The following is a 12,161-nucleotide window of genomic DNA, read 5'->3' as shown; positions in this document are numbered from 1 at the left end:
TTAGCAAGATCTCAGAGCTCTTAACTAATAGAACGCCTTAAAATTTTTAAAAGAAAATAGGTAAATTCTATCTTTCATTCTCATCTAATATTTTTCATACTCTGCCTCCATTAACCTTCTTGTGACCACATTGTCACAAAAGAAAATATTCTATTGTTTTACAGGTTCAATTAAAGAATTTGTCTGGCTGGTAATCTGGCCTTTGGAAAAAGCCAAAGAACACAGGTAAACAAAATCATAATTAAAAAGATTTTATTTTTAGCTAGCCATTGATGAGCCACTCTCCCTGCTCATGAGACGAGAACGGATCACAGAGCTACCATGGAGAGATAGTTGGTCACGAAACTCTGAAGCCATGAAGTAATAGAGAATTGGATCAAAAAGGCAGCAAAGACTTGCAAGGCAAAGACAAAAAGGATGGAAATACAGTGCACTTCTGACAATGGAACAAGTGCTAATGATGGTTTCTTTTACCATGGTATAAAAAATAAAGTTAATATGATAGGGAGTGAAACAGATAAAGAAGACTGCCGCACACATGAAAACCATCCGAAGTGCTTTTTGCTTCTCACTGTCCCCTTGAAAAGCCTTTGGTGGTTCTCTTAAAGATGTAATAGTTTTCCAGGTACAACATGCAATGATAATTACTGGAATCACAAATCCGGCAAGTTCAGCAATTGTAATCATTGTCACCAAAACCACGGCATTCATTTGCTTGTAGCCAAGATCAGCAAAGCAGGAGTCAGTATTGTTGCCTAAATTCGTGCTTCTGAGGATGGGAAATGGCAAACAGGCAGTCCCCACAATGACCCAGATGATAGCACTGATGCTTACATCATACCTACGCTTCCAGTTTCTGGCTCTGAACGGCTTGAGGAGAAAGAAACACCTCTGAAGGCTGATGCATGTCAGGAAGCAAATGCTGGCATACATGTTGAGATACTTCAGGTAAAAGCACAGTAGACAAACGGCCCTCTGGAAAGGCCAGTGATGGTTGATATAATAGTAAATACGGAGGGGTAAGGACAGCACGTGAGCAAGGTCAGCCACAGAGAGGTTGATCATGAAAATGATGGCTTTGTTTTTCTTTCCAATGAAGCGGCACAGAACCCATAAGGCTGCACTGTTGGCCAGAAGACCAGGGATGAATATGACAATATAGGTAGTTGCATAGAGAGGGTACTGGAATTTCGTGTTAGTGACATTGCAGTTAGTCTCGGTGTTGCTGGTACTGTTGCTACCCATCTTGAATGCTTCAGTATATTCACCAAGGTATGTCATGGATTTTCTATCTCTGCTCAAAACAGAAAGAAGAATAAAATGGTTAACTAGTTCTTAATCAGCATCCAGGTACTTTTTTTACATTTAGAGAGGCAGAATATTAAAATTAGAAGGGATCTACTTATAGAATAAAATGTAAAGGCTTAAGCAAAATTTAGGACTGATCCAGTCTCCCAGGAAACCAATTAGGGAATAATGGAATTGTCTCACAACTGCTTTCTCAGATTCCCCAAGTTAAATCTTGCCAAGGAGGTTGTCTTGAAATATTGTCTTGTTCTCACAAAAGCAAAATCAATGTAGCATTTGAATATATTTCTTTTTCCTCGGAGATGTCCTTAGCGAAATACCTGGTTAGTGTGTTGCTCACTCACAATCACAGTGGAAGAAATTCAGCCTCATTTTTGGTGGGCCTTGCTTCTCCTTTCTTCACCTTACTCATTGGGCCCTAACCTCCCACAATGAAATGGCAGCATATAGAAAATGGCCCTCCTACTTGAGCCTACATTATTTTATTATAATACCTGTGACTCTGAGGTTCTCCTGCAGTTCATCCCCCTTGGGTTATGTCTCATTCTACATTTACTTAAAAAACTTCAATGTACAAATTTATAAACTGAACTAGGGTATTTCTCCCCTTGTCATTTTGGAAGAGAATAGACCAATTTCTCCCTCTAAGAGGACCATAAAGCTGGTATGGCATCATCAGCATGACATATTTTCCAGCAGCTACAGTGAACATTGCTGAATGCACCTGGAAAGCAGGACTACCAAAACAATTTCTGAAAGCAATTTAAGAGTTAATGTTTTCATTTATCAAAGATATAGTTGCAGGAAGAAAACATACTGACACTTTTAATCATATTGTGTGCTTTAATAGGAGCTTTTATTATGTATTATATAAGGGCAGGAAGAGAGTAGGGTAAATTTTAGGGCTTCTCAAGGTCTGGGCATGTAGTTGTACAAATTGCAGATGATAATGGAAGGACAGAAATAGACTAAATCTTTTATTTTAACTATTTTGTAAATGTTCAGACTTAGAAGGATCTTTAGAAATTATTTAACTTGGCCTCTAATACAGGTAAAAGAAGCAAAGCACATAGAGGAGTTTTTCATGTCCACATAGCTATTAAAGGGAATCTCTGGGACTTGAAGTGCAAGGACAAGGGGCCTATTATCCAGAAAAAACCTCCTTCTCATATTTTCCTCACAAAGAAATGCTGCATACATACATTCTATTGTCCTGAGGGAATGATTATTGTTCTTAGGGCTGCAAGTAAAATAATTAAGTAGTGAGTTTGTTCCTCAGGTGGGGTAAGTGTTTTTGTTATTATTTCTTTGCTTTGTTTTTTGTTAATTAAATTTACAACAACAAAGATGCGGTGTGGTTTTGGAGTCTCCTCATTAGGGGCATAATGGCTTTTTATAACATGTTCAGCCCCACTCCCATACATGGAGTTGTGATAAAAGAACAATATCCCAAGTGATTAATTCAAAGACAGAAAGGGAGTGGTGGCATGAGCTGCCATTATTCTAAAAGGTATTTTCACTTTCCCTTCTTTTCTCTTTCCCTCACCCTACTTAGCCAATCATCTTTGATATGTCTGAAAGAGACATTTAGTCATCTTGCACATATATGTATGACTTACAATAGAAGGTGGAGGAATGCTCAGTGTGAAAAGGCAAGAAATCATCATGTTTTGGCTATCAAACATGAATCCCAGAATCAGCAAGTTCCCTCATATATTATCTAATTTAAATTTCTCAAATGTTTTAAGAGGTACAACTACTATAACCCTCAGAATATAGATGACAAAATTGAGGTATGGACAGATGTAGTAAATTTTCTTAGGTAAGAAATCTAGAAAATTAGAATGATGGGATTAACCATAATGCATGCATTGTGGTTTGGATCTAGAATGCCCCTTACCAATGATTCATATATTCATAACTGGACTGATGGAAAGTAATGTAATTATGGAAGGGGGTACTGATACATCTGACTTCCTGTTAAGAGGCGGGACCTGGTTAGAGGTAGGTCACTGGGGCCATGGCCTGGAGGGGTAGATCTCCCTCTCTGACTCTTCCCTTTTCTCTGTTCCTGATTACTATGATGCGAGCAGGTTTCCTCTATCCAGGCCCTTACACCATGCTGGTTTCTGTGGTAAGGCTGCTGAACTTGGACTGAAACTTCTGAAATAATGAAGCAAAATGCACTTGTCTTCCTTTAAGTCGTGGGTGCTGGATATTTTGTCCCTGTGTTGAGAAAAGTGACTGGGACAGCAAGTTTGTTATTTTCTCTGTACCAGTCCAAATAACAAAAATAACTAAGAAGAGGGTTTGCTAGATTCACTCTGCCACTGACCTCTTCCTGACTAAGATCATCTACTTAGTAGAATGCAGCTAGCTAAACTGCCATTCATTTTGACATGTAAAGAATACATTATGGTAGAGCTTTTCTAATTCCATAGTAATGCACTATGATCTTATGACACCAAGTCTCCTCAAGTTTGGCTGTCAGGGTAGAAGTAAACACCTGTCCTGATGTGTGCCAACCATTCCTCCCCAGTACCCATTTTGCCTTCAGTATGGGCACTGCATCATACATTATGATGCAAAAGCTGAGAGTAAAATTACAAGTGCATTTCAATTATAAGAACTAAAAATAACTCACCCTCACTCAAACCAAACTGCCATTTATGCACTGACAAAAGTTTTTGCATTAACAAACATAGTTATTTGTTTTTGCTTCCTTGATATAAATAGTTTCACTTATTAAAGGAATATATTTAATCACACCTCTGTGTTATGTAACAGAGCCTAATCTGTGAAAACAGCAAGCTAGAGTTCAAGTTCACACCTGTTTTTTTGTTGTGACTTTATATCCTTCTGAAATTCATAGTTCAATGTGAGGTCATTCTTTCTCTGCTTTCCAAAACTTTTTCTTTCTTGCAGACTGAAAGAAGGTAGGATATGTGTTTCCTCGACATCTTTCAGTGAAAATTACGTATAAAATCCCCTTGTTGGAAAGCAGTAAGCAGAATTTATTTTAGATTGGGCAGAAATATAGTCTTTTAGAGGAAACACTTAGCTTGTTATGAACAATCTGTGTCACTCAGAAATTTAAGAAAGGAAAACAATCTAAGAAAATGCAAAGTAAGCTCCTTGTCTCTTTGTCCATCTCTGTCCATCTCTGTCTCTGCCTCTCTGTCTCTCTGTCTCTGTGTCCGTCTGTCTGTCTGTCTATCTCTCTCTCTCTCTCTCTCTGAGTGATTCACCACCCATGTTGTATTGCCAATCTTTCTCCCTCTCAATCTAGACACATTTTTGGTTTCTTTCTCAAAAAGATATGTGATATTGGTGGTTCACTCCTCAGTCAGTCCTTTCCTTTCAGTCAGTGACGTGGTTCTCTTCCCAGACACTCAACCTGAAAATTGAAGAGTCTCTTAAACCCGTCACTGTATTTACACCCTATATATAGTCATAAATCACATGATTTTCACTTCTAAAATTTTTCCCAATCCACATCTTCCTCTTTTCACCATCTTAATGCAGGCAAGCATCATCACTCTTCTTTGAATACTGCCATATGGTAGCTGCCAAACTGGCCTGCTTATACTGCAGTCCTATCCCCTATAGTAACCTACCTATACTCTGTCTAATACTAATATTATCATTTAATGAAGACTGCCACATATTTATAGGTTAGGTACTTTTTGTGTATTATTTTGGTGTTCCTCACAGCAGCCCGACGATTTTTTTATACTACAGATGAGACTGTTGAGGCTCAGAAAATTTAAGCAAATTGCACTGAAGCAAAAATACTTGCATGGGGTAAAGAGTGATGGTGTCTTATAATTGGAAACTACAATTATTTCCATACTCCATTGTCTTTCTCATCGCATTTATCAAATTAGTTGAAATTCTATTAGTTAGATTAGTACTCCTTGTTGTCAGGAGAAATGCCATCTCTTGATCCCTTGTAAACTTTTTCACATGTAGCCCATGAGATCCTCCTTTAATATGTCTTATCATTCCTTTATTTAAATTTTTTACTGGTTCTCACTTCTTGTTAGCATTAATTCTAAACTTCTCCTTGTGGCCTAAAGGTCTTATCTATTATGGCTTCTGCATCCCTAGAGATCATTTAATTCCAACTCTTCCTCATTTTTCTCTCATTTAAACTACACAGAGAGGCTTTAGTTCTGAGCATGAGCCAGGTTTTTTATATTATAAAGACTTCAGAAGAAACTGTCAATGAGTCCTTGGTTGATCAGCTTTGTATGTCTATATCTGTTTCCATGAGAAACCACTTTGAAGATATCAATATGTAATACAACAAGCATTGTTAATTCCCTACCACTCTGTTTGTAACTCTGTACTGTCTGTACTGCTCCTTTGCTATTTTGTAAAATGTCGACTGTCTGTTAATATTTTCCTCCTTTTATTTTTAAAATAAAAAAAAAATCAAAAAGACTTCAGTACCTGTATATGTTGTTCTCTGTGCCTGGAATTCTCTGTATCTAGATCTTTCCATTTCTGTCTCCTTTTAATCTCAGTTTTCAAGAGACACTCATATCCAACACTATCAAGAATATCTTAAATATCATTACATATTTTCATACTCTCTATCCTTTTACTTTATTGCATGAACATTCATAACTCAGATGTTGTTTACTTGTCTATAGGCTATTTCCCTTGCAGTAGTGATAAATTCATAAGCATCACAAAAGTATATCTTTCACTCATCAGTATATAACCAAAACCTAACCTCCCAACAACTAACCATTCAAAGAATATTAGTATAATTGGACTGAATTGCATATACAGTACAAAGTTCCTATTTAAAGTCTGGGTAGAAGTATTTACCAAAATAATGAATACCTTCATATAACAGATAATAGATTTCTGCTACCTGCTGTTTCCCTAAAATGCTACCTTGTGATTAGCATCAATATTTCCTGCACCAACATTTCCTACTTAAAAACATGTGGTTGTTAGGTTTAATTATATCAACCTGACTAGCTTGGAAGCCCCTGAGGGGATTAGATAGGCACACCTCTGGATGTGTGTCTGGGTGGACAATGGAGCCATATCCTTGGGTCTTAAATCCAGTCACTAACTTTCATCCCTGGCACTGGTTCCCAGTTTCGCTTCTTGGCCACCGTGAGATGAACAGCTTTCTTCTGCTAAGTCTCTCCACCATAAGTTGTGGCTGTTAAGTATTGTCAAACAGTGACAAGCAAGTGACTAATGAAGAAAATTGGCTCCAGAATTCTGAGCTGTGACTGAACCTGACCACATGGCTTACAAGCCTTTGGAATTGATTAATGGGAGGATTTGGAAAGATCTGGAAATTAAGTTTAAAGCAACTTTGGAATGCTATAAGTAGATACTGATGGATGATTCCAGTTGCAGCTCAAAAGACCTGAATGTAGAGAGTAAAGATAAGGTTCTCATGGTTTCAATTGGGAACAGGGACTTCTTTGGAAGTTGTGTGTTGCATTGTGGCAAAAATTTTGTCTACACTTTTCTCATGTCCTGAGAGTTTGTGGAAGACTGAGATTAAGAGAGGTAGACTAATTAATCTGCTGCAGGAAATTTCAAGGCAGCCTAAGGTTGAGCCTGTTGTATGAATACTACAAATTGCTTTCAGCTAGTTTTATAGAGAAAATCATGCACAAAGTACAGAACAGAAAATGTGAGAGACAAATTTTGGCCCATAAGGAATCATATGTAATGTTTGGATTAAAGAAGGCAGAGCTGATGAAAACATTGGTAACATTAAATGAAGCTAAGTACTTTAGTTCTTCTTTAAGAAGATTCTAGAATATTGTAGTAACTATTCAAATACTAACTCTTTGTTTAGCTCTGATAAGCCCCTTAACTTCTGTAGATTACATTTTCTTCATTATTAAAGCAAGACAATCTAAACTAGATGATGTTTAACTCTCTTTCAGCTCTAACTTGTCCTGACTTTGTGGGCAGCGCCCTTGCAGATCCTGCCCCTAAATAATACCACCAGCATTGACAACCCTATCCTTAATTCAACCATCTCAGCTTAAACACTAACTTATATTAACAAACTACTATAAATGCATATCTATGTACAGTAATTGCCATTAACCAAATTATAAATAATCACCAAGATATAGCTTTCCAATTTTGTGGATGAGGAAACTAGGTTCAAAAAGTGATCTCATTTATCTGAAGCTGTTGTGGTTAAAGTGACAGTCAGAAGGCTGAAATTTAAATTCTGAGATGGAGGTAAATAGTCTTTCTCTAGTACCAACTCTACAAATCTTCAGCCTCTTGATCCTCCTCTTCCTTTCACCTCTCATCATTAAGTCACCAGCACCATTAAGTAAACATGTTTATCAAGTTTGTTTCCCCTATTTTCTTTGATAGTAAGGTCAGCCTATAAGCTTATTGTTATGGTTTGTCACTAGATATCCCCCTAAATCCTCATACAGTCATGGGGCGGGCTTCTAGAGTTTTTGATTGATTCATGGTCCAATGCTAGGATTATGGGTGTGAGTGCTACACCCACCCTGAGGCAGGTAGTCTGCATACAATACAAAGAAGGGAAAGAGGCTTGTTCTCTGCTGCTCCTCCCTTTTTGCTCTTGCTGCTTTTGCTGTTTTCTGCCACCATGAACTGTTGCCCTCTGCCATGCCACCCTGCCTTGGAGCCAGCCACGTATGGACTGAAACCTCCACAAACTGTGAGCTAAATAACGCTTTCTTCCTTAATTTTGGGCATCAGGTATTTTGTCTCAGCCATGAAAGAAAGTAACCAAGACACTTATCATCTTAGAGAACAATGATAAATTAAACAGCAAAGGAAGGTTATTTGTGGAGACACTTCCATGTTCAAGTAGACGACATATATGTGTCATTTGAAAACTTAATGTGTTTTCCTTTATCTGACTTATGAATTACAAAAGCTAGTCTGATCCTTATGACCATGATGTTGTTTAATCACTTACAACCAGAGCCAAGGAGTAGCAGCTACAATTGGAAACTGTTATTTTCTGAAGTCATTCAAATCAAGTTAAAATAACCCTATTTAACATAATAAAAACATATTTGAGTAGATTTTGCAAAGATAGACATTTTTCTGTTAACCAGAAGAAATAAAATTATTTTTATCCCTAAAATTAATTAAAGAAATTATACTGCTCACAACTTAATATTTTAAAGTTTAAATTTCACTTCTGATACATAGCTTTTATTGGATTTTTAATCATTTAAGAAACTGTAATTAGGTATTATTTTTGCTGTTAGCAAAATATTTTATAGGCAGAAAGAATCATCTTCCTTGGGCAGACTTGGGATTATATCATGACTCACATGACTAATTTATTGGTTCTGTACCTTGAAATAATTCATTTCATGTCTCTGGGTATCATTTTTCTCATGTGTAAAAGTAGTATTTTAATTTCTGACACACAGGTCACTGTAGACATTCAATGAGAAAGTACTTATGTTTATGTCTGGTATATAGTAAGCATTAAATAAATGTGAGTTCATTTCCTCTTTACTTGTATAGAGTCATCTCCAGGGATTTAGTTGGAGTCTATACTTTTCTGAATTTAGTGTATCCTCAGAGAAACATATTTGTAGGCATAGCTAGGTCTAGTACAGTAATTCTTACACTGAGTTATGGAAAGGATTTGTTACTTGAAAAAATATATACTAATTATTATAGTAAACATTTTTGGGAAACAAAATAAAAACAAAATTATTTCTATAATATATACTGCAGGAAGTACAAATCTGTAAAATCTTCTTGCTGTTAGGCACAAAAGTACTTGAAAGATTACAACTTCATGGATAGATTTTTCTATAAGTCCTTTATTTCTAGAGTATCAAGTCCACAATGACCTTATAGTGAAATTTGTGTGTTCATCAAAAGCAACCATGTTTACAAGAGTAAAGGTTTTGAATGAATGTTCTTGTCATTGTGAAAGTCAAACTTTAGAACTCTTTCTCATGTTTATGTTTGTATTTTTTCACATATTTATCATCTTTTAAATATAATTGCCTGTGATACAAAAGTTGAAGCTATTATGATCAGATCATTTGAAAGAAATATGTGAAGATTAAAAAAGATTACTTGATTTTCTTCATGATATGAGCTACATTTCCAGAAGTTCTATTTTAGTTATAGTTCCTTAACATGCCCCTAGTATTTACTAATCCATGGCATATACCTCTTCTCATTTACCCAACAGTTTACAATCAAATCATTTTATTATTAGGACCATCTGTTCTAAGCCCTCCCCTATTGTTATAGATGAGATTATTGAGATAATATTAATGGAGCAATTTGCCCGAGGCCACACAATAAGTTATTAGCACGATAGCTTATAATCTAGACTTCTGGACCGCTTGTATATTGATGTATTTACTTTGGGGCCAGAGATTTAGCTCAGCAGCACAGCGCCTGCCTGGCAAGCACAAGGTCATGAGTTCGATTCCTGGTACCGGAAAAAAAAAAAAAAAGAATATTTACTTCATCATGCTGCCTATAAAGCATGTGAATCAATAATAGACAAACATTCCCCTGTAAAATATCTTGATCTGGAATATAAGTAAACCACTTGGACAAAAGCTTTTACATAGAGCAAAAATCATCCCCCACCAGCCACTGTCCTGATTGTTGGAACTCATTGAAATTGTGGCTTCATATCTATCTCTGTCTTCTTTGCTAGAGATATGGCAGGGGCTATAACTTACTTGGCTCCTAGGACCCTTGTTTACTCACCTAAAACACAGCTAGTCACAAAGCACCACCAAAAACCACCCAGAAATGTGTTCATTCATTTGGAGTCTTGTGCTACGCCATTGCTAGAGTTTGAGAAATCCATACAACAGGAACTCAACAACATTCTCAGCTGGATCCCCCAAAACTGCAACTGACCAAAGAAGGACCTATGTTCAATCTGAAAACAACTGTCCTAAATATATGACTTGATTCTCAGTGCAATTCAAGTTACTTGCCACTTCTGTATACCTAAATATCACCTACTTTAGCTATGAATAATTTTACTATATTTAATTTTTCAAATAATCTTTCTAATTAATTGAAATGGTGGTGACCTCCCACATCCATTTGAACAGCCAAAATAAAAATATCCTCACTTTTAGGATTCTTGAAATTGAGAGTAGTCCATCACATTGATTCTCTTACATGAGAAAACCAGAGTAAAACTGAAAAGCAAAATTAAAGTTAGATCATAGGAAGTAGGGAGATAGATCATTATCAGTGGGAAAGGTGATTAAGAGATGGAGGGAAGGGGAGAGAAAGAAGGGATAAGGGATGAAAAAGGAATTGGGGTGAGTTATGTCCATGTACCATCTCTAGACAACGAATGTAAATGTTACGTACTGGAAACATGTACCAAAAAGAAAAAAAGATGTCAAGGTACAGGTGAAGATGGAGGGGGAGAAGAGAAAGGGTATGAAGAAAGGAATTAAGATGTGTTATGTACATGTACCAACTTCCCTACAGGAATGTAAGCATGCAATAATACACTAAAAAAAGTAGAAATAAAAAAACACTCTCCTCCTTTAAAAAAATACACAACAAAGTATTTTATGTTCCTATTTAAACTGATCCTAGTTCCCCTGATTTTTGCAGGGGCCATCCTGAGAGACTCCCCAACTGGAAGTTTTCCTTCAACTCAGTTAACTTAGCTCAAAACCAGAGAAGTACTAACACTCTTTAATAGAATAATCACTGAAAAGACAAATGTCTCACTTCTGGGCTCTTCTGTCAAATAGGACTGAGGTTCACACGAAAAAATATCTTTTAAATGATCAAGTAACCCCTCTAGGCAGACTCTGAAACGATCTGGCATATTTTATCTTTTCCTAACCTAAAAAACAATCAGGGCCCTAACTACATTCACAATATTCTCTGGGAGATTCAGGCCGCTGTAGGGGAAACGTGATGTGTATTACAAAACACAGATACTAGTTCCAGCTCTGCCACTATCTGGGTAATCCTAAGTGTCCTAATGCTCTCACTATCTCTGCAAGCTAAACTAACCAATCCAATGTTCTTATGCCTGAAAATATTCCCTCACTTTGAAAGCAGATAAACTGTGTACAGCAGAAATTCACATCCCCTTTATCTGATAAAATTGTCAAATATTCTCAACAAGTTTCATTGCGAACTCACTACTTACCACTTTACGCCATCTTTCCAACTTCCACTCTATGAAGAGCCCTTAGCAAAGAATAAGATGCATCACAGACTTCATGGTCCTGGTGTACTGGTGGGGATTGATGGCATTATCACTAACTTTGGACTCTGGTAAGATACAAAAGCAGTGACCTTTGCTCACAGTGTAGAATTTTGAGATGAGAAACCAGAGACCATTTCAATTCCCCAACTTCACTCTAGATCTTTATGTTCCCACCAAGCCTTCCATATGGAATCACCAACTCCCAAGGGCTAGGCTGTAACTTACCCTGGAGCTAAGCTGGGGTATGCACTCTTGTTTCTTTGCAATGAGCTGGAGTGAAAAAAGACTATGGGTGGCACCCACATATCCTGTTGATAACTGAAAAACTGGTTCTTGAAAGAGGAAGTTGAGCACATTTGGTGTCTCACCACAGAAATCTTATTTGCACGTACTGAAACTAAGTCTCTGGAGCAGATTATGGTAATTAAGTTTTGCTTCTATTTCATTTCTTTGGTACAGAGAAATTCAAACAGAGAGTCAAAGGTGCTGCACAAACAATGAAGGTACATCAGCCTTCCTCACTGCTTTCCAGCCTATATTCTACCACAACTAACATGCTTGTCTCTGAAAAAAGCTGGAATTTTCAAGCAAAACCTGTAATTGATTTAACTAAGAATAGGAAAATTAT

At 36.8% G+C, this 12,161-nt stretch overlaps 1 protein-coding gene across 3 annotated transcripts; it reads right to left on the bottom strand.

The window, feature by feature from the left end:
• Positions 1-235: 235 nt before the first annotated feature.
• Positions 236-11,839, bottom strand: LOC102022973 (putative P2Y purinoceptor 10). Of its 3 annotated transcripts, none has more exons than XM_013508833.1 (3): positions 11,759-11,837; positions 11,474-11,598; positions 236-1,294 (listed from the first exon to the last, which is right to left on the bottom strand). In XM_013508833.1, exon 3 carries the CDS (start codon positions 1,279-1,281, stop codon positions 259-261), a length of 1,023 nt encoding a protein of 340 aa, XP_013364287.1. In that variant the 5' UTR covers positions 1,282-1,294; positions 11,474-11,598; positions 11,759-11,837; the 3' UTR covers positions 236-258. The 3 variants fall into 3 exon arrangements, with proteins under 3 accessions (XP_013364287.1, XP_005412694.1, XP_005412693.1); XM_005412637.1 differs by having other exon boundaries at positions 11,474-11,514; positions 11,759-11,800; XM_005412636.1 differs by lacking the exon at positions 11,474-11,598 and having other exon boundaries at positions 11,759-11,839.
• Between the last annotated feature and the right edge of the window lie 322 nt (positions 11,840-12,161).

Source organism: Chinchilla lanigera, unplaced genomic scaffold, assembly GCF_000276665.1.
Source record: "Chinchilla lanigera isolate Chin_1 unplaced genomic scaffold, ChiLan1.0 scaffold00156, whole genome shotgun sequence".
NCBI lineage: Eukaryota > Metazoa > Chordata > Mammalia > Rodentia > Chinchillidae > Chinchilla > Chinchilla lanigera.
The sequence above is the reverse complement of the archived record's forward strand: the minus strand, read 5'-3'. Positions and strand labels throughout refer to the sequence as shown.